Here is a 27,742-nt window from a genome sequence, read left to right as displayed (position 1 = left end):
TGGTTTCGCCGCTCAGCCACGCTACATTCGTCAAACAGACTGGACCTTGTTCAAGGCATCTGTCAAGACGGGCTGTCAGCACACGACTGTATCATCCGAAATAGAGAAAATTTTTATGTGCCGTGTGTGTGGTCTTCTCTGTCCCCAGTCACTTTTGTAAAGTAGTTGCGCAAAAATCATCGATAATCCGAAATAGAGGATATCATTGCTTCTTCTCTGCGTGACACAACCAGACAGGTTAACCTACCGATGCAGAGATCAGCAACCCACTCCCAATACGAGGCACTTCGTGCAATCCGTCGCCGCGCAAGAACGACGACACAGAAGAACGAAATCCCCGTCAGACCTCTCCGCCTGTCGCCGAGCTCAACGACACGTTCTTCGGCATCTCGACAAGCTTGAACAGGCAGCGATGGAGGACATTCTGCGGATCTCTTGACCTAAGGCAACCTCTATCTAAGATCTGGCGGGTGGTACGAAGTTTGCAGACAATTCCGCAACAAAGTCAACCATTCCGAGCCGTGGCTCGACATCAAGGTCGGGGAGCAATTGATATAGCCGGAGACAACTGCAGCCTTATCGCGGCCACCACACTGATGCTGCAGTGATTGAGACTCTTACCACCATAGCGCCCCCATCGTCTGATGAGCGCCTCGATGTGCCTTTCACAATGCATAAGCTTGACGCTGCATTTCTGTTTCACCGACGCTCATCGGCACCAGGACCTGATGGAATCACGTACGCTGCACTTCGCCCTCTTGTACATAAGCACGACATATCCTGCTCTCCCACTATAACAACTCGTGGGAGTCGGGACATGTCCCAGCAAATGGAAATGCAGTCGCATTATTGCGTTGCTCAAACCAGGGAAGTGTCCTCATGCCCTTTCCTCCTACAGGACCGATCGCCTTAGCCAGCTGCGTCGGGAAAGTAATGGAAAAGATGGTGCTGTCAAGATTAGAGTGGCTTCTAGAAAGCAAGAATTGCTTTCCTGCATTTATGAACGGCTTTAGAAGAGGGACGATCTGCAGTCGACGGTGTGGTCGACTTGATCTCAAATGTTGAAGAGGAAAGAAACCGACGCAGACTAGTAGCGGCCGTCTTCCTAGACATTAAGGGCGCCTACGATAATGTGCTGGCATTATGCGATCCTTGACGCACTGAAGATTTAGACGTCGGCGGACGACGTACGCCTGGATCGTAAGTTACCTCAGTGACCGTACCATTACATGACGACAAGCGACGGAGACACCGATCGACATACTATTCACCGTGGTGTTCCCCAAGGGGGAGTTCTCAGCCCAATTCTGTTCAACGTTACTATGATTGGACTGGCAGCAGAACTTCCCAGCACGGTAAAAGTCAGCGCATATGCAGATGACATATGCATATGGGCGTCCGGAGCTACTCGTCCGCAATTGCGTGCTCGACTTCAACGTGCAGTGACGTTAACAGCTAAATATTTACGGCGCCAGGGTCCATCGTCACAACATATTGTGACGATAGAAGCGTTTATTTACAAGATGGGAAAATGCAGAGGTGTAGCTCGGCCAAGCGTCAACGGCGTCGCTCGCGAGCCAGTCCAGCCTCCTTCTCCTCTTCGTCGAATCTTCGCTCGCGCGTTTCACTTCCCGGTTCGCAGGACGATGACCTCTGGGCGAGTCACTCAGATGGTTGATGGTAGCACGGTTTAAGGCGCGCAACGTGTGCCAGCTGTGTTTTGCTAGAGCGGCGACCATTGCTTGTGGACGCTTGAGATACGTACGTGACGTCGCTGAGGCGGTCAAGAATGACGAATGGACCTGAATAGTGGGCCAAGAACTTCTGGCACAAACCACGTTTGCAGACTGGTGTCCATAACCACACAAGATCGCCCTTAGTATAAGATACGGAGCGATGACAGGCGTCGTAACGTTTCTTAGAACGCTGTTGGGATGCCAAAGTTCGAAGGCCGTGCGATGCGACGGGCTTCTTCTGCGCGGCAGAGCGTCTCGGCTACCGAGGTTTCAACGTCTAGCGTGAAAGGTAGTATAGTGTCGAGACAACATCGTGGGGAACGAGCGTACAACAGGTAAAATGGAGAGTAACCTGTAGTCTCATGCTTCGCGGTATTGTACGCGTATGTGATGTAAGGTAGCACTTCGTCCCAGTTTTTGTGCTTGGAATCGACATAAATAGACAGCATGTTCGTGAGAGTCCGGTTTGTGCGCTCTATGAGGCCATTGGTCTGCGGGTGATATGGTGTAGCATGGCGGAAATGGCAGGCAGACAGACGCAGGATCTCTTCAACGACGTCGGCAACGAACTGTGGTCCGCGGTCGCTAATGACAACGCGTGGAGGACCATGGCGGAGAATTATAAAGCGAAGCATAAACTGCGACACGTGCATGGCCGTTGCAGCAGGTATTGCAGCAGTTTCTGCGTAGCGCGTCAGGTGGTCAACACAGACGACGATCATCGATTGTTACTGCTCGATCGTGGAAATGGACCGAGAAGATCGACACCAACTGTCTCGAAGGGAGAGTTAGGAGGTGGCACAGGATGGAGAAGTCCTGGCGGTGTAGCCGTCGGACGCTTGTGTCGTTGGCATTGTTCGCATCCAGCAACGTATTTTTCCGTGTCGTGTCGCATCTTGGGCCAATAGAACTTTTGCTGGATTCGTTGAAGCGTTCTGGCGAAGCCCATGTGGTCGCAGGTTGCGTCGTCGTGTAAGGACTGAAAGACGTGAGCCCGTAAAGTGCGTGGAACAACTAGAAGCAGACGGGCGCCTTGTCCGGAATAATTCTTCTTGTAAAGGACGCCTTCATGAATCACGAAACAGCTTGGGTTTGCGTGTTCATTCGCGGAGGCGAACAGAGAATCTAGGGAGCGGTCCTCGTGTTGGGCTGTCCGGAAAGTCGCGAGGTCAGGGAACTCGGAGGTAATAGCGTCGATAAACTGGTCGAAGTTGTCAGCGTCGCACTCAGTCGTCGGTAGAGGAAGGCGCGATAGGCAGCCGGCGTCTGCGTGCCGGTTACCGCTCTTGTAGCGTACAGTGAAGTCGAACTCCTGTAAGCGCAAAGCCCATCGCGCCAGTCGTCCAGATGGGTCTCGGAGGCCTACCAACCAGCATAGAGAATGATGGTCGGTGATTACCGAGAAGCGACGGCCGTAGATGTATGGGCGAAACTTGTGCACGGCGAAAACGACGGCGAGGCACTCCTGTTCTGTGACTGTGTAATTTCGCTCTGCCTTGCTCAACGAACGACTCGCATAAGCTACCACGTGTTCAGCATTGTCATGGCGTTGAACGAGCACAACACCAAGGCCGATTCCACTGGCATCTGTGTGAATTTCCGTTTCAGCAGAAGGATCGAAATGGCGTAGTACCGGTCCTGAAGTCAGTATGAACCGAAGCTGCTGAAAGGCTGCTTCGCAATCCGGTGTCCAGTGGAAAGGGACGTCCTTTTGCAGCAAGTCAGTCAGTGGTTGTGCTTTATCAGCGAAATTCGGGACAAAGCGGCGAAAGTAAGAACACAGGCCCAGGAAGCTTCGCAGCTCTCTGAGGGACTGCGGCTGCTTGAAGTTGCTGACAGCGGCGACTTTCTGCAGGTCCGGTCTCACGCCATTTTTATCCACCAGGTGTCCCAGAACCAAGGTTCACGTTCTCCAAAGCGACATTTTTTTTAGTTCAGTGTAAGCGCAGCTTCCTCCAGACAGGTTAGAACGAGGTCAAGGCGATGATTATGTTCTTCAAATGTTCGGTCAAAAATCACCACATCATCCAGGTAACACAGGCAGATTTCCCATTTGAGGCCTCGCAAAACGGTGTCCATATATCTTTTCAAATGTGGCGGGGGCATTACACAAACCGAATAGCATAACATTAATTCAAACAGACCGTCGGGTGTAACAAAAGCCGTCTTTTCTTTGTCATCCGGATCCATGGGAATCTGCCAATACCCGGATCGCAAGTCCACCGATGAAAAATAGGACGCTGAATGCAGGCAGTCGATGACATCATCGATGCGTGGAAGCGGGTACACGTCCTTCTTGGTTATAGAGTTGAGACGTCGGTAGTCAACGCAGAGCCTCCAGGACCCATCTTTTTTCTTGATCAAGATAACGGGCGCGGCCCAGGGACTTGACGATTCTTGGATTACGCCGGAGGTTAGCATCTCGCTGACTTGCTGTGAAATTACCTTGCGCTCTGACGCAGAAACTCGATAAGGCTTCTGTCGGAGGGGGTGCGCAGATCCGGTGTCGATCTTGTGACGAGTGCGTGTGCTGGGCGCCTCAGGTCTATGCGACTTCTGTGCAAAATCAAATACTTTAGCGTGCCTGGTCAGCAGTGTAACCAACACTTTGCGCTTATGCGAGGGAATAGACTTGCTAACCATTTTATAAAATTCTTTTTCCGTGCCGGAGACATCAGCATAGTCTGAATTTGCCGCACTGCTGAGAGCTCCTATGCAGATACTGCACTGCCTTTCAAACATGGCAAGGCGCATTCCCTCTGGTAGTACAACAGACTCAGACGAGCAGTTCACTATCCATAATTTAGCTTTTCCCTCGGTAAGAGACACAACGCAGCGCGGCAGAAAGACGTTTTTCTTCATGCAAGGTAAAGGCAACGGCTCAATCACAATGTCAGGAGAACTGAAACTCGAGTCGGCATTCGAAGCAGCAACGAGCACGCTGGCCGTAGACCATGCCGGTAGAATAGCGTCTTTAACTACAACGAGGTTGTCGTCTCTGCTATGCTGAGGCTGCTGGGCGAGGGCAGACAACAGAACCTCGCCTGCCCCGCAGTCCACAGTCGCACGGCACTCTTGCAAGAAGTCAATTCCAAGGATAACGTCATGCGTGGAATGAGCGAGCACTGCGAATTCTGCCTTGAACGCCTTGCCAGCAACACAGACTGACACAGTGCACACACCTACTGGTCACAAAGCCGTTCCGCTCACTGCTCGAAAGGTAGCAGATTTATCCCAATAAAACATTAACCTTGGGCCCAAGTCTTTCCTTAAAAACTAAACTCATTACAGAAACAGTTGCACCGGTGTCTACCAGAGCCATCGTGGGAATATCGTCAATGAGTACGTGAACCTTGTTATGAAGCATTGAAACTAAAGGAGGCATACTTGTGTGCAAAGCGGTACGTCCAGCGACCTCGCCTCCATCGGCCGCGCCAGCTAGTTTCCCGGTGGCGGAGATGAAAGCCGCGGCCGGGGTCGGGGGGATGGTGACCGTCGCTGGCGCGTAGTAGGTGGAGTCAAGCTCCTCACAGAGGCAGGCGAGTCGCTGCGGATGTTCGGCCGGTACCCGTGCTTCTGGGCAGTCGAATCCGAAGGCCAGTAGGTGTAATCCGGCTGTTGGCTTCGCCGTGGAAGCATCGCTGGTCGGTCAGAAAACGTCGTGCGTGGGCGACGTCGCGATGGGCAAAACCGGGCAATATGTCCGCGAACGCCGCACTGGTAGCGCACGGGGCGTTCCCGAGGCGCATTGAATGCTGCGGCGTGATGAGGATACTCAGGGAACCGTTGCCACTCGGACACAAACGAAGGTGGTTGGCTGTCGTAGCTATAACTGCTGCGAGGCGCATAAGACGACTCGACGTAAGTAGGCGTTGGTGGCGGAGCCCTCAGCCGTGGACTGCGGTTGGAGTAGCTGCGCTCGTCGAAACTCGCAGCATTGATGCTTGCGGACGGTGAACTGCGGGTCTCCAGCTTGCATGGGAGCAGAGACATGGCGACGCAGTTCCTCCCGTACAATCTGACGAATGGTGGAGGAAAGGTCGGCAGGCAGGGAATTTTGGCAGACATCGACGGTGGCAACAGTCGTGACGTTGGCCAGACGTCCGAACTTCGATGTGATGCGACGAGTTTTAAGGGCCTCGAAGGTTCGGCAGTGGTTAATCACGTCGGCCACACATTCCAGGCTCTCCTTGCCAATGAGGAAGTGGTAGACGTCATCGGCGATGCCCTTGAGTATATGGCCCACTTTGTCTTCTTCCGTCATGTGGGCATCCACCGACTTGCACAACTTCAGGATCTCTTCAATGTAGGTTCTGCATGTCTCACCGGTGACTTGAGCCCTCTGCGACAACGTCTGCTCGGCGCGTTTCTTCTTCGTTGCTGGGTCTCCAAAGCATTTCTTAATCTCCTCTACAAAGTGGTCCCAGGTTGTCAAAGTGTCTTCGTGGTTCTCAAACCAGACCAGCGCCGTGAAATCTAGGAAGAGCCCTACGTGAGACAGCTGGCTAGCCGCATTCCAACCATTCGATCGGCTCACCCGCTGATAGTGGCTTAGCCATTCGTCCACGTCATCGCCGGGTTTCCCTGTGAAGGTCCGCGGCTCCCTGTAGTGGTAGGGCGACGTCCTTGCGGATGGTTGCTGGTTGTCTCCGTCAGAGCTCATTTCTTGAGGTAGTGGTGCCAAGCCCGCTAGTCGACGGCTGCGGCGAAGCTCGTATTGTTGCGGTTCCGTCGTTAGGGGACGGTGTCTCTCCGGTATCACTTGGTAGTAGCTGGCTTACCCCGCACCTCCACCACAATTGTGAAGATGGAAAGCGTTTATTTACAAGATGGGAAAATGCAGAGGTGTAGCTCGGCCAAGCGTCAACGGCGTCGCTCGCGAGCCAGTCCAGCCTCCTGTGTTCTTACTTTCGCCACTTTGTCCCGAATTTCGCTGATAAAGCACAACCACTGACTGACTTGCTGCAAAAGGACGTCCCTTTCCACTGGACACCGGATTGCGAAGCAATATGTCAAGATACCCTATAACTATTAATGGAACGGCGATACCTACTGTAACGCACTACAAGTTCCTTGGGGTAATCATAGACAGGGATCTATCATGGTCGAGACACGCTGCAGCATTGAAATCAAAATTGAAAAGTTTTGTTCTCGTTCTTCGGACTGTGGCAGGAGCAAGATGGGGCCCATCAGAATCGTCACTTCTTCAACTCTACAATGCGCTGTTTGTAGGATATATAGGGTATAGCATGCCGGTGCTCTCAAACATGAGACCGAGCTGTGTGAACACGCTAGAGAGTATTCAAGCTCAAGGATTGCGAACATGCTTGGGCCTACCACGCTGCACGACAACGAATGGAACCATCGCGGAAGCTCGGGCTTGCTCCATCAGTGTATACATGCGCTGAGAGCCACTTCGAGTGCATCTTCGCCTGTTGACCCGACACAGGCAGCACCCGCTATCAGCACTCCGCGCCACCCACCCAAACTGCAGTTTTTCAAATGCAATATCACGGCATGAAAACATTCTACCATTAAGGTTTTCTTCCCCGAGATTTCCTGAAACACCTCCGTGGGTCCTGCCTAAACCGCCTGTTAGCCTTGTGATTCCTGGGATTACGAAGAAGTTCCTAGTTTCACCAATTGGCCTCAAACAACTGACCCTACAACACATTTATACAGCGTACGGCGGCACCGTGCACGTGTTCACCGATGGATCTACCACGCTATGTACCTCTGCTGCAGCCTTTGTCATCCCACAGATGGTTATAGCTCGACGGTACAAAATAGACCACAAGACCACATCAACTGCCGCAGAGCTTGTTGCTATCCGGGAGGCAATCAGACTTACTTCTGGAGAGCAACCTCGTACATGGACGATATTCTGCGATGCAAAACCCGCTTTGCAAACCATTAATTGTGTCATGAGACAAGGTCCATACTATATTTCAGCCATAGAAATTATGGAGCTTCTTCACGTTGCTTCAACCAATGGCCACCTCGTCACCTTCCAGTGGATTCCTGCCTACTGCGGCATAACGGGAAACGAAGATGCAGACGCCGAAGCTAAAGGAGCCTTGACCAGTGGCCCTGAAGTGCGCACTGCGTTTTCACGGCCAGACACGAACGCCCTGCTTCGGTACGTAATGCGTAACCTCACACTTGAGCACTGGTCCAAACCGGAGCGACGACACCGGCGATTACACAAATGGGACCCCGAAATGAGGTTCTCTATGCCTCGTAAATTAAAACGACATACCACAAGTATGATTCACCGAATTCGTCTTGGTGTGGCCTTCACAAGACGTTATGCACATATCATCGGCTGCAGTGACACCGGTCCCAACTGTGATCACTGTCAAGTGCCAGAAACACTTGAGCACATATTTTGTACCTGCCCAGCATACGCACGCGAACGACAGAAACTGATTTCCTCTACTGAAGGAGTGCATAATAGGCCATTAACTGATGAGGTTGTGCTGGGCCCTTGGCCTGACGCCAACAGCACAACTGTGGTCATAAGAGCGGTCGCAGCTTTCCTACAAGCCACTGGACTGGATGCGCGGCTATAGCATTGCACCACCTAGACGGGACTGTACATACTCACCTCCCTTACTTACCATCGTCATCCATCATTCTCGTTTCTCCCCTTTCCACACCCCCGGTGTAGAGTAGCAGGCTATAGCATACTATCGCTCAGGCCGACCTCTCTGCCTTTCTATAAATAAACCTCTCTCTCTCTCCTTCTCTATGGCGTTACCCACCTGCAAACGCCAGTAAGAGGCGCTATCTTGCAGCTCCAGCGCAGTGTCAGACGGCGACTGCGCAGCGAAGGCGAATAGCTGCGCGCGCGCGGCGCCAGTGTGTCTGCCGCGGCTACGACGCCACTCCTCCCGAACGCGCAGACCAGCAGCGGCGAGCCGCGGGCGGTGGTGGCGGAGAGCGCGTGAGATGCCGGCTCCGGTGAGCCAGCTGTGTGACATAACTGATCCTCGCTCATGCGCAGCACGGCTCATGAGGATCCACGCGAAATCGGCTCTGGCTAGGCAAGTGTAGCTAGCGCTACAAAAGTGCTCAAGGTAATCACGCGCGCGTGACGTAACTTCCTTCCTCCGTGCCATCTCTCCCTGCTTAGCTTCCAGTGCACTCGTCGGGACAAGAGAAGAGGAAATCAATTGTAGCCTGCGACAAATCTCTGTAACTATGCTCGTACTGGACAGATTCCAAAAATTTTTGCGGCGGTCAATTTGTGACTCAAGAAACTCCTTCAATGATGCCATTCGACGGTTCCTTGGAGATGTGTTCCAGGGTCCCTTTAACTCTGTCTTGCGCTTGACGAGGCCACGTTATCCCCGCAAGCTTCTTAATCGCATCTGATAACCTCACTTTCTGCTTCCTTCTGCCACGCTGGCCCTCTCTTGGAATCCAACCGGTACTCTTAATGATCTGAGATTATCTCAGCTTCTGACTACAAACCCTGCCCATGTCCATTTCCTTTAGATTTCGACAGTCACCGCGGTAGTCCACTGGTTAGGCTGCTTGACGGCTGACTCGAAAGATGTAGATTCAATCTCTGCCGAGGTCGCCGCATTTTCGGTGGAGCAGAAAATGCTTCAGACTCCTGTCGCCACGGCGTCCCTCATAATCATATTGTGGTTTTGGGGTGTTAAACCCCTAGCTATTAATATTATGCGCGTAATCTTAGCCGAACAATCTGAAACCATCGTGAAGCTTCCCAAACGTGCGGTGCTAGCAGTTTTTGTGGCTGATGCCCAATGACATCAAAATATGTAAATAAGTGGGCCTGGCAATATCTTCTCGGAGAAAGAATCGTCCCGATGCTACAAAAGAACAAGAAAGCGAAAAAATAAACCTATACATTCATATAGAGAAAACACAAAAACAGATGGATAATATTGTTCTAAAGGTTGGCTAGCGCGCATAGAACGGCTTAAGGCGCACTACATGCGCGACCTCTGGGCGTGCCCAGCGCTGCTGCGAGTTCGTGATTCCGTCGGGGACAGCCTCGCAGTCCAATGCGCCGAGAGCTCGTATGGCCCAAAGTATCGTCCAAGAAGTTTTCTGCTAAGCCCATGCAGGCGTATTGGCGTCTAGACCCAAGCATTGTCAATAGGTTGATATGCCATGTGTCGACGTCGAAGCCTGTAGTGAAGGCCCTCGATCCTCTACTGGGTATCCAGGCACGCGAGCTGTCGAGTTTATTCAGCACGTTGCAAGTATGCGGCGACGTCGAGATTGTCTTCGTAGCTGGCAGTTGGTACCATGGCGTCGAGCGTCGTTGTCGGGCTCTATCCGTAAACCAGGTTCAACGGCGTCATGTGCGTTGTTTCTTGCACTGCCATGGTGTAAGCGAAGGTTACATTCAGAAGAATGACATTCCAGGCCTTCTGCTCGACGTCGACGCACATTGCCAGCATTTCTGCCAGCTTTTTATTTATACTCCGGTGAGGCCATTAGTCTTCGGATGGTAGGCAGCTGTCCTTCGATGGGTTGTCTGGCTGCATTTTAAAATCGTTTGCGTGATGTCTGCCGTAAAAGCTTTACCCCTGTCGGTGATAAGGGCTTCTGAGGCAGTAGGATAATATCGGCAGATAATAAGGGCTTCTGACACAGTAGGATAATATCGACGAAGAGCATGCTGCCTCAGCGGCACAATCTTCAGGCAGGACCCTGGTTTCGGCATAGCAGGCGAGCAAGTCCGTAGCTACGACGATCCACTTGTTGCCGGACGTTGACGTCGGAAATGGCTCCGGCAAGTCCATCCCGATCTGCTGGAAGGTACGACGAGGTGGATGGATTGGCTGAAAAAATCCCACTTGCCTTGTCGGCGGTGTCTTGCGTCGCTGACAGTCCCGGCATATCATCACATAACGTGCGGCGTAGGCGGTAAGGCGTAGCCAGCTGTAGTTGTCTTTTATTTTCGCAAGCGCGCGGGAAAAACCGAAGTTGCAAGCCATCCGGTCGTCGTGCAGGGCCTGCAGACCCTCTCGTCGCAGTGTCGAAGGTACAACGACGAAGTAATGTTTGGGGTGGTGAGAAGTTCTTCTTTGGGACGACGTCGTTTTGCAAGAAAAATGACGCCAATCTTCACCTCAATACCTTGGGGACAATGGTGGGCTTGCCATCCAAGTACTCTGCCAGGCTTCCTAGCTGCGGATCGCTTCGCCGTCCTGCAAAGTCGTCACTACTTACGGGAGCCAAGAAGCTGTCTCTGTCGAAATCGTCATGCGCCAGATAGCCAACAGGTGTGCGATAGAAGCGATCGGCATCAGATAGCTTTCGGCTGGTCTTGTAAACCACGGTGGTGTCAAATTCTTGAAGCCTGAGGCTCCACCGTGCGAGGCGCCATGAAGGGTCCTTCAAGTCTGCTAGGCAAAAGAAGGCTTGGGAGTCGCTCACGACCTTGAAGGGCCTGCCGTATAGCTAGGGTCGAAACTTCGATGTAGCCGAAATGATGGCAAGGGACTCTTTTTTTCTGTCATCGAATAGTTTCGTTCAGCCTTTCACAGCGATCGGCTACCGTAAGCCATGACCCATTCTCGATATTCCGTCCGTTCTACAAGTACGGCGCCATGTCCTACGCGGCTTGCGCCGGTGTGTATTTATGCGTCCGAGTCTTTGTCGAAGTGTGCCAGATTCGGCGGCGACTGCAAGCTTCGTTTCAGTTCCCTGAATGCTTCCGCCTGCGACGCTCCCCACTTAAGCTCGACGTCGGTCTTGGTCACATTAGTAAGTGGCTGCGCGAAGCAGGAAAAAGTTTTTGAGAAAACGCCTTTACTAGACACAAAGGCCGAGAAATCGACGCACGGCCTTCTTTCAGCGGGTGGCGCGAATGTAGCGATGGCGGCTGTCTTCTGTGGGCCGTGGTGGACTCCGTAGTTGATGACTTGTCCTGTAATAGGAGCTCTTCGTAAGCGAATTGACACTTTTTGTGGTTTGAGTGTTAAGCCTGATGACCAGATAAGCTGAAGTACTGTTGTAGGCGTCGCTGGGAGTGAAGACGACGACGTCATCTTAGTTAACAAGACACATCTGCCATTTTAATCCTGGCAGCATCGAAGGCGCCGAGCAACGGCCCAATGAGATAACCTTGATCTCTGATGTTTGTAAGAACCTTGTGTAACTGACAGTAAAGTAATTGGCCTGTAATTTTAAAGTCCTTGACGTTGCATTTACTATGAATTAGGATGATGCATTTCAGCATCATTCCTCTACCCTCACAGTAGAGAGACATTGCGTATATACGGGGGGGGGAGCACTTTGCATTCCTTTTGAGCCTTTCATTACTTACTGTGTCGTTACTGGTAGTGGTGTCCGATTTTCGTCTTTTAGAAGTTCTTCCGTTATCTTCATGGCTTTCTTGCTACTGGACGCTATAGTCAAGCCCGCTGTATTCGAATCGGAGAAATGGAATAATTCTTTATATTAAACTATTTTGAACACGACAATGTTTTAACCTCAACGCTTTGAAAAATCTACGGCTACATCTAAGAAAAATAGCCGGAACACTTGACATATCAACATCCGGCAGCGCAAAACACCCCCAGAACTTGGCTTCTCATCTTAAGAAAGGGCTTACCCGAATTCGTCTGGGAGAGTGACTGGTGTGCTTAGGAAGGCACCGCCTAGAGCTATTAGAAACTACCGCTTGCAATCGCATGCATTATGCGAAGATTCCTCGTCGTCGCGCACGCTAACTTCTGGTGCGGGCCCGCCACTCCTGTATCCGCTCCCTTTCTTAATGTAATGGCTGCCGTGAAACGGAAGAGCCTGGCTGGCAAGGCTGGCGATAGCCATCACAGTCTAAAGGCCTGTTCACGTTTAGCGCGGATCGGTAAAGCGGAGAGGCGGATCCGGAAAGCGGACGCGGATTATCCGCAAAAGCGGACGCGGATTATCCGCAAAAGCGGAAAACCCGCGGCCGCTTGCTCGGATCACTCCCGCACCGATTTTCTCCGTGCGGAAAAGCTGGCCGCTTTGGCCGCAGCCAATCAGGGCTCGAGACGCGCGCGCGCAGAGTCACGAAGTGCCGCAAGATGGCGACACGTCCACTGTGGATTGGTGGATTGCTCCGCTCCCGCGGCGGAGCGTGCAGAAGACAACGCGGTCGGTCTGAACAGCTGCGCGACCACGCTGCCTCTCCGCTTTGAAAATCCGTTTGCTCGCTTGCGTGCTCCGCGTTGGGCGTGAACGTGCCTTAACGTAGAAAAAAGAAGTCTCATGTCGCCACGGCGTACGGCATCCCAAGAAGCACGCTCAGTATACCGAAAGACAAGACCAACTTTAGGACCAAGGCCGACTAGGCTTCCAGGCGCTCGACGAGTACGCACAGCTGCATAAAAAAACACTGGAGACGCAATGCTAAAGAGACAGCGGAGCTTATGGACACCTAGGAAGTGCTGGCTGTTGCTGTTTTCCTAAGTTTCGCAAATTTTCTCTACATTTCTTCCCCTATTTACTTATTTTTCCCTCTTCTCTTTGTTTTGGCTATCTCTGTTTTCTTTCTCCTTATTTCTATTTCTGTTTTTCTATCTCTAACTCTTTCTATATCTTTCTCTGTCTTTTTATCTCTCTTTCTCCTTCTTCCCTTTCTTTCTTTCTCTCACTGTATTTCTCACTTCCTCTTTCTTTCCATCTCTTTTCTTTTTCGTTCGCAATAATATTCTCTCTCTATCTCTTCTTCTTTGTCTTTCTGCCTTTCGTTATCTCTATGTATCTTTCTTTCTATGCCATGCTTTAAATTCGCCTCTTCTTTTCCCCCTTCCTCACCCATAAATCTGTCCTCCTCAACGTCGCTTCCCTTTCCACCGCCTTGCTATGCTATACTGTACAAGCGTGCGTGGATAGCCGAGTGGATAAGACGCTTGCCTTCGGATCGTGGGTGCGTGGGATAGAATATCGCCTCGTTAAGGGTTTTTTTTCCTCCTAGAACTTTTCGCCTTGTCTATCTAATATCTAATTCTTTCTCTCTATTTCTCCTTTCATTTCTCTCTCTCTGTACTCGTTGTCTCGACCATCAGAGTTATTGCATTCCGCTACGCAGAAATCAGCGCACGTGTTTTGGGTGCGAAGAAGGAGAAGACGCTGAAGAAGAGAACGAAGAGAGCCCCTGCCGGTTGATGATGATCATTTTCAGTTTGCGACTCACGAACTAGCGGCCGCCTTAAACAGATACGCCGTTACATGTCCAGGCGCTGTTTACATCGATACCGCATTTTCTCACGTAAACCCCCCCCCCCCCCTGCGTAGAACCCGCACCTCCTTTTACAAACCACAAAAAGAAAAATGCACGCGTATTGCCAAAAAACGCCAGGCCTGCGCGGACGGCACAGGACAGTCACAGCGAAAGCTGGAAGAGCGGCATTTTGTACAGCCCGTTATAAACTCTATTGGGGCTACTAATACAAGTACACTAGCAACGTATACTACGCCACAAGTCATAATTTTTGTGAAGTTGTGAAGCACCCATTACGCCCTTATTCGTCATTCTGCGGAGAACCGAGATACCATCTGTAAGGCGTTTTGTGCACTTTGTTGATGTGACGACTGATGACGATGAAGAATTGTGGCTGACCCCATTGTAATGGGTTGGAAGCTTTAAACAACCCACTAGTTACGTAGTTCGCATTGTGTGACGCCCGGTCGTTACTTCACTCACCCACTACTCGATATAAAATACGTTAACGTGAGAAAGAGAGAGAGGGGGAGAAAGAACTTCATTGAGACCCTGAGGAAATGGATCATGGGAGTCTTATGGGCTTCCTTTGCAACCAATAGAAGTGCACTTGCGAGGAACCTACTACGCTATAAATTATCATAAGTTTTGTGAAGTAGTGAAGCAGCCACTATGCAATTTTTCGTTATTCTGCGGAGAGCCGTGGTACCCGCTAAACAGCTGTAAGTCAATATGCTCGCTTTGTTGATGTTGTGGCTGATGACGAAGAATAATTATGGCGGAGCCCTCTGTAACGGGTTGGAAGCATTCAACAACTGACTCGTTGCGCAATTCGCATTGTGTGACGCCCGGTTACACAATTCGCGTTGTGTGACGCCTAGTTGTTATTTTAATCTTCTACCACGCTACATTACATATGTTAATGCGGTTCCTTTCCGGCATGAAGCCTTTATAGGGTATTTTTTGCAAAGCACCACAAAGCAACGCCATAGCTCTGAGGTAGAATACTGGGCTCCCACGCAGAAGTGCAGGTTCGAACCCCGTTCCATCGTGGATATTGTCTCTTATTTCGTTTTTTTTTCTTATTTCGCGCGATAGCGGTTACGGACACCGGCGGCAGCGGCAGACATCTACGGCGTCAAAAACGGCCGTTGATGTGGTCTCATAATAGCTTTCATTGTAAAAGAAGCTTACTCGATGCATTACTACTCTTCTTTGCATTATCATGAAGCCGTGCCGTGAATCACATTTGCCTACAGGCATTTGCACCGAAAATACGGCAGTTCATTGAATTTTGATATCGAACTGTCAAACTGATTCCCATTTTCTTGCGAGTTGGATATATGCCGGTTCGACTGTACCTCTGTTAAACTCCTGGGCTACTTTAACTATCTTGTCCATATTGGTTGTTCCAATGCTTTCCTTGTCTTTTAGTGGATGCATCCGGTTTTTGGATGTGTCCAGTTTTTCTTCAACGCTTTTAGGCTTCCTCCTTTCTCCAGAGCATGATGAACTCTCTCCGTACTGACCTTCTTATGCCGTTACCTTATGCCTGCTGATTGACTTTTAACACTATGTCAACTCAATTTGACCTGTGATTAAGTAAACAATATTCAGCGTTTATACGTAAAACATGAAAACGCACGTGGGGTGCGTTTTCAAATGCACGAAGTCTTGCTGTATTGCTTGTACACGAATCCTTGCTGTATTGTTAAACATTATTACTAACGTATCGCATTTCGTTCTCGCCAAATAAAGCGGTGTCTGTGGTAACGTGCACGTATTCGCTTTCAGCAACTCGAGGAGGTCCAAGCAAATTGTTCCCAACCAGTTTTTACACAACTAGTTGTACGTACAGACAAAAAAAAAACTACCGTACTATAGTATTGGGCACTGTGTTTTGCAAACAAGAGAGCATTCTGTAAAAGTGCAGTAAGTGGACGGTGACAGCGTGCGCTTACTCTATCGTCACACAGTCGTGGATGCGACGAGTAACGGTGGACTACCACCTCGACAACTCTAGCGACTGAACGAGCGCTGCGCTAGATTTAAATTCATAAGGCTAGCTTATTGATTTGGCGATATAAACGCAAATAAGTAATGTAAGTCGCGCTTTTTGTTTCAGCGCCAAGGCTGCAAAGACAAAGATGATAAGTTGCTGCATCTTTTTCTACGTTCTCGTAACGGCATCGATTATGGCCGTGCACACTGCTGTTGCACAAACAACAGCCGGCGTCAAAGCCACTGTGACACATATAGAGAAGCCTTTCGACAATGCGAAAGAAAAAGTGTAAGAGCTGGAGGGTATACTACAATACCTTAAACGTAAGCACGCATTTCTTTACTTCCATCACTCTGAAGCACCATCAAAAGTGTTAGGATAGTTTGCAACTTTTGTGACAACATGCCACTTTATATGTATGCGTGGGCGAATGATACTGTCTTGCACTGACGCCAGTTTTGTTACTGATCGAGGCTTCCCAGCTGACTGAACGTAGGGCTTGAATTTCAGAAAACGCTACGCTGTGGGCGCTAATTTCTGGGTGTATTTGGTTGGCATCGGAAGAGATTAACTCATTTGTGCGTAGAAGACAATTGTCTATATATACCATCACATAACAAGTAACACATGCAGATTGCATCATAAGTGGCCTAGTGTGTCTTCAAGCAGTAATTTCGAAACACTACTAAGAAAGCGAGAAAAAAAAATCACCGACGATTACGATACTACCCATTGCGAATTCTGAGTGCAGCTCTTTAGGCCTTTTAATTTTACGATAAGCTGAGGCGTGACTGCCTTGCTAACAGGGAGATCGCAGAAGGCAGCGCTTGGGCGCGCTCCACAAGAGCCGCCGCAGGCAGGCCTCCGTTCATGCAGCGCTTTATTTCCTAGTACAGGAACTCTCACTTGAGTAAACTTCAAGGGACAAAGGAAGTAGTTCATTTAACTCAAAGTACTAAACTAAATATTCACTACAATATGGAAGAGCATGGGGCACAGCAGATATTGAGTCAAAAGTGTGAAATGCAGTTATTTTGAAAAGAATTCTGTATTTTCATTTGGACTGCCGCCCTTAAAGCGCAAGAAGAGACAAAAGCTGCCCAGAGAGTCTATCCCTAGTAGCACCAAATGTTGTCACAAGGTTGCCGCGTCATTGAGAAAGTTGCTTCAGCGTTGTGGCAAAATTGCGTGCCACTAGGGATGTTTCTGTGCACTGCCTCTGGCACAGCTAGTTGCTGTGACACGAAGTCTCGCAACTTTCTAATGTATCTTACAATCTCGGCTAGAGAAATAGGATTTGAACCTGGCCCAGCCATTACAGATTCCTCGTCGCACCCTTCTTCTTCCGGTTCCGGACGAACACTCGCAGCCATTTTCAAACTGATAGTTCTGCACATGTGAAAAGCTCACTATCACACTGCACACAGTCTTCAACTTCGTTGAATTGATTTCAAAACTCGCAGCCATTTTCAAACTGATAGTTCTGCGCATGTAAAAAGCTCACTATCACACTGCACACAGTCTTCAACTTCGTTGAATTGATTTCAAAAGTGAGCCCGGGCCCGTGAATTGAGCTCGTTCAGCTGAGATATTCACTGTTCAGAAATTCGTTTAACTGAAATATTTTTGCACAGAATGCATAGGAAAGCCACCGGAAATTTTCTAAAAGTTCGTTATTCTGAAATATTCGTTAAACCGACGTGCGTACAAATGAGAGTTCACTGTATATGGTATTGGTGGACGCCCTCGCCGCATACCTTAGTGATGACGTCATCGGCGACCGCGCGCCAGCGCGCATTACTGCGGCACCCTCCTCCTCGCGTTCCCTCCTCCTCGCGCTCTCCTCGCTATCGCCGTCTTTCATCCTGCGCTGCGCTCCGCGTCTGCTCTCTTTCGTCCTTGTCCGCTCTGCCGGTTATGACGACGCCGACACCGTTCAACGCAGGAACGGGCGCCATAGAGCTGCGCTCTAAAGCTTCTTTCTTATGGGTGAACTTGTGCCCGGAAAACTAGATGCAGAAATAATAGTCCGCTAGAGCGTTCCCCACAAAAAATGTTCCCTCGACCAACGCACGTCTTCTTCTACCAAGCCTCGCAGGTCAACCCACCTTGCCCTTCCCGCGCGCCAGAGGCACGCGTTGCGCTGTCACAAGAAGCGCGAGCAGGCACGAGGCATTGCAGATGCTCTGTTCTGCAATCGCTCTCTTTCGTTCTCGTTCGCTCTATCGGTTACAACGCCGCTCAATGCAGGAACGGGCGGCAAAGAGCTGCACTCTGAAAAATTGGGACAGCCACGCACAAGTGCTGCGAAGACTGAGGAAAGGGCGGACCTGGTGGCGTCCCCTCCTCCTTTTCTTCTTGGCAACATCAGTTCCCTTTCCCACCCCTTGCTGTACTAGACTATATATGGCTATGCTTATAATAAAGTTTTACATATAAATCAGTATTGATTGGTAAGCGGTCGGTGTGAGTTGGCCTGATTAAGTCCATATTGGCCAAGTAATGGTCATCTGGTTTCGTCGACTACCTAAGCATTGGATGGCGGTAGGCGTCGTGAGGCATCAGTTAGGTATTAATCAGCAGTGATTGCTTATTGATAGGTATCGATCGGTATTACACGTGTATCCCAGCGCAAACAAGCATAGCCATGCGTGTCGCGATATTTTCTATGAATTATTAGGTATTCTTTGGTTATCGAACTGTATTGATTGGCTATCGATCGGCGGCCATCTATCGGTATTGCACGTGCATGGAAGCTCAAGCGAGCATAGCCATGCATTTCGTGGCATGTTCTATTAATTATTGGGTATTTATTGATTATCGATCAGTATAGATTGCGCATCGATTCACCATCGATCAGTATTAAAGGTGCATCCAAGCTCACGCAATTTCTATGATTTATTTTGTATTCAATGTCTGCGCCGTGTTGCCATGGCGACGCGCAATGGCGTCATCGCTGGGCGAGGTTCCTGCCCTTTGCCAGCCCCTTGCTGTGTTATAATATGCAACGATAGGCTGTGCTTTACTCTGTCCCCTCGTCCTTTCCTTCCTTCTCGGCCTCACTTCCTTTTCCGATGCCTTTCTATAATATACTATAAATGGCTATGGTATGCTCCTCCCTTCTCTCCTTTTCACCCTTCCTTCCCTTTTCCACCGGCAGCTCATTCATAAGGCTCCCTTAAATGCTTGTACTGTGTAGGGGGGCTTTGCCAATGCCTGTAGCGCATACCCGCCAACTGGTTTTCCAGTCCACGGATCACACCTTATGCCTTGCTTTAACCACTCCGCTGCTAAATATATTTGCCGCAATCCACTCCCTAGGTCTAGCAAAAGTACGTGCTTTTACGTATTATGCGTCTTAATACTAGCTGTAGCACAAAATTTAAAACGTATCTGTCCTACCTTTACATACTCACAGGTGCCAAGCTTAAGAAATCTGCGGGTGTCCTCACCCAAGAACACTTTTGCAGGACCGCATAAAGATGCCACAAATATCAATACTCTTTAAAGGCATTTAATTATTTTCATAAAGACTATATGACGGACAAGCAAAAGCACCGCTAGGTGTATGTCTCCACGTGTAGAAATTCCGCGGTAACCTCACCACACTCTTCGGTTCACTTATACCAAGTGACCCTTATTTTCAGCGTTGTTAAAACTCTTTAACGTAACGTACTCGAACAAAATGGCTAACTAGGTATATGGGTTAACCGGCGGAAAACTAACGCATGCATGTCGCATGCAAGCGTTTGCTATGCTGTGCCACATCGGCAGCAATATGCTTTGCAATCGAGGGCGGTCACGCGAATTTTAATGGGTCAGTGAAAGGCTCGAGCAGCTGTTGCGATCCTTCGCGGGCTCTGTGGAGTTTTCTATGTGATTTGATCACCTTGTCGGTGGATGTGTACATATAATGCAATACTTAGCTAGGACGTTGATGACTTTTTTTGAGAAAATGGCCAGGTACGCGAGAACATCATGGCGAATGCCTGAAAGTTGACCATAATTTTTTTCTCTTTTATCAGGTAAATTATTACATGCAAGATTAGCCGTTGTTAGTTATGATGATATTAGAATTGTCATTTGCCGGTGCATGCGTTAGCACTTTAGCGGAAACAGTTAACATTAAGAAACCAGTTCGTCCACATAACACAAATATTTGAAGATTGCAACAGTAACTACTTTCTGCAGACAACAATCAACCTAGACAGTGCAGCGACCTCTTAAGCGCCGGTCAGCGTAATAATGGTGTGTACACGATATACCACAAGAAAGCACCTTATGGACAGAACGTGTACTGCAACATGGAAGCTGATGGCGGAGGCTGGACGGTAAGTACGTCTCAGTTTTTCAAGACCAACGTATTTCTATGCGAATTTAAAATTCTTACATTTTGGCCATGGAATTGTGATGAGGATCTGAATTGTTCGAAGTGGCATACATTACTTAAGCTTCTCATGTAGACTGTAGAATCATCCTGTAAAACATTCTGCAACGTGCCACCAAAAAATGTTGCAATAATTAGCAGGACAAGCGCTACGGTTGTACCATCTAAATCAGCGGTCTAAAACACGCCTCCCGCGGACCTTTCGCCTGCTGCCTGTCCCGCAAATGTCAGTCTTCGTATCATATTTTTTTTCTTTAGCAAGTATGATAATGACCTAGACAGATGTGATGGGTCTCAAGCATTTTTTTTTTCGCGAGGCACCCCTTGCGGTACCCCATGTGTTAAAATATAGCCGTGCATCAGGAACTGCATTTCAGAATCGGCGTCCAGATCACAGTGGTTCTGGAGAGCAACATCGATATGCTTCTCGAAACCTGGCGGCGAATCCCTTTGAGAAATGACCCATACACAAGATATGGGAAAGGCTTTCTGTCAAATGAGGCAACCTTAGATGACGTTTTCTTCAACCCCCCCCCCCCTACCCCGCTCCAACCTTTATCGCCATCCCGGCCCAAAATTTCTTGCTGAAGTGAGTTTGAGATCCTGATCTAAATACTTCTATATAAATTTCTTTTGCACGTCGGCAGACCCGTACTTTTGCAGTGTCTTTTCTGCTCTGGCAACAATGAATCCGGCTGTGGTAATGAGAATATAAACCATCTGTACTTTTTTCGAACACGACACGCAATCTGGCATCGTTAAGGCGGAAGCCTTATATTGCTCATTCGTCAGAAAATCTGGCGTCAGTCGTCAACTCAAGGAGGCTGATCCTTTGGAGGAACACATATGGAAGTGCAGAGACGTTCAGAGGGCGAGCGGGAGGTGAAAGGGAGTGGAGGGACTCACTAGCTAAGTGGAGAAGTGATAGAGTATAAGGTAAATCGAATGTGAATTACAGTGAATTACTGCAGTAAAGGTATACACGACGTGAAATATACGTGAATTTACAGTGAATGAAGTCCTGAAGAAATTCAAGTAAATTATAGTGAACGAAACGCGAGCTAACACCTCAGTGACCAAGCCTGATCACGCAGTACATGTGGTGATGTCTAGGCAAACTTAACGAAACAGTTAGTAGGAAGTGGCATTGCATACGAATGAAAACGTTAAAGTAAATGAACGAGGTTCTCGAGAGAGCACATGATTTGAGCTGTGCTCTTCTTAGCACTAGCTAAAGAGAATCCAAAGTTTTCATTATTTCCTGACTCAACATTTAGCCAGACCAACTTATTACGCCATGAAACTACTGTTATTCTACAAGACATGCACTCATTATAGCTCTAGTTGCAAACTACCACAGCAATCTTGCGCTATCGTTCTGAACGTTATGCCACACAATCTAATCCGCATCAGAGATTTATCAATGGCGGATGAGATGAACCAGCAAGTGCTGCATCTCCATTTTTTCCTCACGGTGTTGTGTTGATGTTCTCGTTAAACAAATTAGAGCTGAAATGGTCCTAGCGGTGCACACCGGCAGTTACCTGCCGCGCAATTGCCGACAGAAATTGATCGTCACATGTCCAATAATTTGTGAACGTGCTAGCGTATTCTTTGCGAACTTATGTACTTCGGCACGTGTTTTCAGATGTACTGTTATTCTCATACGCGTGTATCTAACGTGCTATTCTACTTGCGTGCTCATTCATGTAGTCGGTAACCTATAGTATGTGATGTTCGCTTTCTAAGAAACTTTTATACCCACCCGCGCAATGTCTCGCAACGCGATGATGTCCAATCAACATATGTGCAATTTTCTTGCAGGTTTAGCCATACTCGACATAACGCTCTGCCTGAGGCAGATAGCAGACATGATTGTAACGTCTATGAAGTAGACGCTAAAAACGTCCGTTGCCCGTGTTTGGGGCCTGTATCTGTCGTTTCGTGCCTTCACTTCGGGTGACTGAAGCGTAAATACGCTTCTGCGAATTTTAAGGTTCGGCTGCCAGGCTCTCGTTGTCTCGCAGGGCCACCAGAGATATTTGTTTTCCGCACATTTACCTTCAGTCCTACTTTAATACTTTCTCTGCTTAGGTATTCCATGGTTTATTTTTTATTTCGTCGCCATCGTTGAGGAAGAGCGCAATGTCACCTTACGCATAATGATGCTAGGATATGTTTCTTTATTGCTATTCTAGTTCTAAGTTAGTAGTTTATTTACATCTCTTAAGCATGCAATGATCATAGGCCAGATTGCATCCTTTTGTGTGACCTGCTGTTACCCAACCGTAGTCGTTTGTTGCTCTTTTGTGTGAAAAGAGGCTAGCTGTGGAATCTTGGAAAAGTTTCCTTGAAGTGTTGACATCAGTCTAACGTAGCTCTTCGCGACGCTATGCCTTCATGCTAAATGGCACATGTTTATCCGTTCACAAATTTGATCAAATCATTCTTATGATCATGACGTGCAATTGCTTTCACAAGTGGTCTTAAGTTTCCAACGTACGCAACGTTTGTCCCTTCAAAAGTACGTTGTCTATTGTATCAGATCTTGAGAATGTCTATTGAAAAACTTTCACCAATCCGCACAAGAATGATGTACAAATGGAGCATCTTTATCTAAACAATTTGCACGATGCCTGTGAATGTGATCATTCGGTTCATGTTTCTTATTACCTGTATTTATTCTTGAAGCTAAAATAATAAATAACGCTCCACATGTCATCGAAATTTACATACTTAATTTCCTGGCTGATGCATTACCTCGATTTATCGAAAATGCATTTTTGAACCACAAATGTGAATGTTAAGCTTAAATGAAGACGCAATACCAAAAGCGACAAGGAGAAACCCCATCTTCTTTAATAAAATAGAAACTTATGTTTATTTTCCAGTTGTGTGCGCCATAAGCCTCGATTTTATACTAAGATCTGCTTAAATCTTCGCACATCCATCCCCTGCGCTATAAATGTACATGCTTACTAAACAGAACATCAGGTTGTGGCTTCCGTTCGAACAATATTTGGTAGTACATTATTGCAACTATGCCATAAACAACGACCAACACTACTGATTAAGTAGATATATGCGTTCGTTCTTATTAATTTTATTTCTTACTCTCGGAGCACATTGCTGCAAGTTACTTTACCAGAAGCTTTGCATGCGAGACCAGTGCTTCATGTGCATTTTTAGGCATTGAGGTCTCTCTTCACTAAAGCTTAGTAAATATTACGTCATTTTCAGTTTTCGGTCTTGGTACATTTTTCTAACAGGTCATTCAAAGGCGTGGACAGTTCAGGAATAGAGTTTTCAACTTTTACCGTAACTGGACTGAATATAAGAACGGATTCGGCAATCCTGCTGAAGAGTATTGGATTGGTAAGTTGGCTGCGGGCAGAACTGCCTCCACCATAACTGCATGTTGAACGGCATCCCATTTTACTTAGAAAGTGCACTGTGATACGTCACATACCATGTGTTTGGCGGTATCAATGACAAGAAATGAAGAATACCGACGACCATACATGAACACAAGTGCTGTAATGCTTTCTGGTCCCTTCGTTTCATTCCTTGTTTTTTTAACCTTTCATGCTTGGAGAATTATCTAAAGGCTAGCCCAGCGAGCTCGACTGAGGTGCATGAGCAGATGAAAGTCCTACAGTTGTACTGGTAGAAGCAAACAACGCAAGCGCCTTATTTTGCATCTAATTATGCGGCAGTTCAAAAGATTGAGAGCGCGCAGAGGGCTGGATGTTTTGTGTGACTGTATCCGCCACAATACCCGGAACTCAGCGCACCTTATGTGCAGCGCGCGTTATGGCACAAAAGCGAGGACCCATTTCATACTTTCTCTAATTTATATTGGCGTTGTCCCTCACCCCAGCATTGTAATTGCTTCCATTCGCGTTTACTCAGTGAGATGGGTTGGTGTTTTACAATGCGTGTGGGCACCACATTCATTAATTTAATGGATACGTAAATATTTATTGCAACACATGGGGCCGCTCTACCAGTTAATGTGGGATGGTAACAGAGTTTCGCCAAGCTTAAACAGGTCAGCTTTTAAAGTTATACCTGTGGCGTTGCTTCTAGAAGATGCCACTTCGAAGAACCCGTCGAACATTCTAGTGTCATCAAGAAAGTAATCGGCTGCACCCGTACGCAGCACATTCAGGTTACGTGGGGACACGTCGGCTATGTAGAAGGTTCGATTGATCCTGTGGGCAACGTATCTCGCGCTTTTTTTGGGCGCTAGACGAAAGAATTGACAGAAACAAGTTGCGGACAGAAATTGTCCGCAACTGAATCATAATGTCCAAGACAAGAGAGTCAGATAAGAATTGTGCAACACCAAAGCCTCATAAAATTACCGAGACAGATGCGCGAGAAGAAGAAAACCTTGGAGAACGCTTGAGCTTCACCTCCAAGAATAGAACGCGGTAGTGTAGTCAGGCTTTGTTCACGTCGCCTTCTTATTGGCTAGCTAGGCTTCGGTGTTCAATGGACATCTAAACCGTGATGCGACGAAAGGTATGACTGTGCGCGTAACACTGGCAGTTTTAAACTCTCCTAGAATGCACGCCTACAAGTACACTTGCGAAACGACCATTACTTCACAATGCATGCATTTGAAATTCTGCGAAGTACCTACCCACTACGCGTCTGTAAGGCAAAACACGCACCATTGCAGCTGCGCACTTTGTTATTGCTATGGTGGCTCCTCATCATTAAGTATGCCTGAGCCTTTTGCAATAGGTGCATCTTTAAACCACCCGCTCGTTGCGCAACTCGGGCGGTGTGACGCCTTGTACGATTCTATGGGTAAATAAACGTGAGTAAACTATGGGTAAACTGTGGGTAAATAAACTGGCTGATATAAATGCTGAAGATGAGTAGATACGGCCATAGGTTGGCCAAACGAAAAAGTGGCGCTCGCTCATACTCACTCAAGAAGTATATTTTGCGCTCGGGACTCACTCGGAATCAGACTCACTAAAATATTCCTCAACTGGTCTCACTCGGACTCGAACTAGTCGAAATATTACTCCCCCATACTCACTCACACTAACACTCGCAGCTCGACCTTAGTCTGCGTGAGCCTCAATGAGTATGTGAGAGAGTTTGCCGACTTACTTTCAAAACCATTGTTTCTGTATTCCTATAGGATTGTGCAATCCGCGTCGGTGCTGTCCGTGACGCCTGTTTCCACTAGCACGGAGTAGAACACCAGTTTTCCCAATTGATACAAGTTTCATTCGTCGTCTTCTAGGAAACGAGGCTCTGAATGCCCTGACAATCCGCAACATGACTCTCCGCATTGTTCTGAGAAACACCACGGACGACGAGGTCTTTATTTACTACAACCTCTTTCGCGTGGGTAATGAGGAGGCGTTTTACGAGCTGGAGATGGGAGACTTGATCGGTCCGCTAGGTACGTACTTTAATGTGCCAATAAATCTTCATGTAAGGAATTCTCCCCACAGGTTCCTTCAATTTCATGATGATTTTGTGAGAAAAACCGACGTCTCCGAGTGGCTTTTCGTTTGCTGCACGACAGGATTCATATATTATATCGGAACGTCTTATATGAAAACCTAGAAATTAAAGAAAACAAAAAAAAAGAAGTCACGAGAGACCACCACAACTAACTTGACCTATAATTTTGAGTGCTCAGCTCAACTGAATGCGCTGAGCTTCACCAACAGGGATTCCAGAATTGTATAATGCCACAATTTTTCTCAGAGCTAGAAGGATATGCAGGTCGTATATCTGAAACTGCTTCTTCCTTTTAAATGCTTCGATGGCTGTCACTATTTACCTCTTATATTCTCACGATGAACTTTTATTACTGCTACGCACTCCAACCAGAACTATGGGGTTTGGATATCTTGCGCACATGTTCACAAAACGTACCACAAAGCGTTTTTGAGTCTGTATATTTATTGACTAAACTTTCATAGCATAGAGGACATACAGTTAACGACGAAGCACTTCATATTTAGAAATAATCATACTTTGGTTCAATATGATTTCAGGCAGCGTTCGCGCAAACTCTGAAGGTTATAAGTCATGGTTTACGATGCAGAAATAATAATATATGAATGATGACTATTGGTAGGCGGGAGAGACGCAAATATTTCATTGCTATAGTTCACCCTTGCAGTACCTATAGGTTTCCTGTAGAGACACAAATAATTATATTGCACTATTTACGAACAATTACCGGCCCTAAGAAATGGGGATTCAATAATGTAGTAAAGGACCTAGCTTCCCAACAGACATGCAAATCTGTGTAATCTGTTTGAATGCACGAATATACAAGTAGAGCTTGATCACCAAAAAAATTCTGATGCCGCATATTCTAGGACCTGCGACAACGAAAGTGCAGCCGTTAGAAATTCCAAGAAATTACCACCTACAAATTTCCGGCTTCTATTATTTCTAATTGTAAAAAGATTTAGAGAAATGAGAAGGGTTTCTTTTGTCCCGAGATTCCAAAAAAAGTAAGCTTGACATAGTTCTTTGTAGGAGAGTTACTTAAGGGTACTCAGTATATTTTTCGTTTGATGATATCTTCTAAATATGATCCGTGTTACATCTCTAATCTCTGTGGCGATTCCTTCCATTACTTTTCAAATACGTTTATTTTGCAGGCTGGGACGCATTGCGACATGCCCATCGTCAAAGATTTTCTACCTACGATAGAGACAACGACATCTCTTCATATCACTGTGCCGAGCAATATCGCGGGGCCTGGTGGTACAGCGACTGCCACGCGTGCAACCCGAACGGCCTCAACTTGAATGGATTCCATGAGAGCTACGGCGATGGCATCGACTGGAGCATACGCGATCATACGGGCAAATTGTACTATTATTCATACCCTTACATGGAGATGATGATCAGGCCAGGTCGTTTATTGAACGGGAAAGAAAAAGAGCTAAAGTTTTTTACGAAGCAATAACACTGCCAAAAGTTCTGTTCGAATAATAAAATAGCTCAACACAAGGCGAGTATTGTGGGACTGCTGTTTCTGTATGACATACATATGAGCACGGAAGACGGAATCAAGTGCGAAGTTTGGATGCACTCATATTCATGCCGACGTGCGTAAATAGTTGCGTTCTTGGTTATCTTTTCACCCACGTGTTGAAGTACTTCTTGTAGTTGGGCAGGAGATCATCACAAAAAAACATGGCTGATCCCTCTGTCATAGGAATCGGTATAACACGAAAGTGAAACGTATCTTCACTGACGTAGTTGAGCGTTTGTTGTGCATTCTTTCGCCCAAAGGGCGAAGGAATGAAAGCTACAGCGACAAATTGTAATGTCACGCGAAGAACGGCAAGCAGCTCGAAACTTGCAACGCGCTGCTCAAGCAAAACGGACGCACGGAACGAACATACACAGGATGAGAGCGAACT

At 47.8% G+C, this 27,742-nt stretch overlaps 1 protein-coding gene across 1 annotated transcript in view; it reads left to right on the top strand.

Moving 5' to 3' along the window:
• LOC119390856 (techylectin-5A) overlaps positions 1 to 27,328 on the top strand; it is a 63,650-nt gene extending 36,322 nt beyond the window's left edge. Inside the window, exons 2-6 of the mRNA XM_037658568.2 lie at positions 16,058 to 16,257; positions 20,126 to 20,265; positions 23,591 to 23,696; positions 25,588 to 25,749; positions 26,972 to 27,328. Of these exons, the coding sequence (XP_037514496.1) occupies positions 20,239 to 20,265; positions 23,591 to 23,696; positions 25,588 to 25,749; positions 26,972 to 27,282 (606 nt within the window). The 5' untranslated portion in view covers positions 16,058 to 16,257; positions 20,126 to 20,238 and the 3' untranslated portion in view covers positions 27,283 to 27,328. The remainder of the gene's footprint in view (positions 1 to 16,057; positions 16,258 to 20,125; positions 20,266 to 23,590; positions 23,697 to 25,587; positions 25,750 to 26,971) is intronic.
• Positions 27,329 to 27,742: the final 414 nt, after the last annotated feature.

Source organism: Rhipicephalus sanguineus, chromosome 4 (assembly GCF_013339695.2).
Source record: "Rhipicephalus sanguineus isolate Rsan-2018 chromosome 4, BIME_Rsan_1.4, whole genome shotgun sequence".
Classification (NCBI taxonomy): domain Eukaryota; kingdom Metazoa; phylum Arthropoda; class Arachnida; order Ixodida; family Ixodidae; genus Rhipicephalus; species Rhipicephalus sanguineus.
This window is presented reverse-complemented; position numbering and strand designations above follow the sequence as displayed.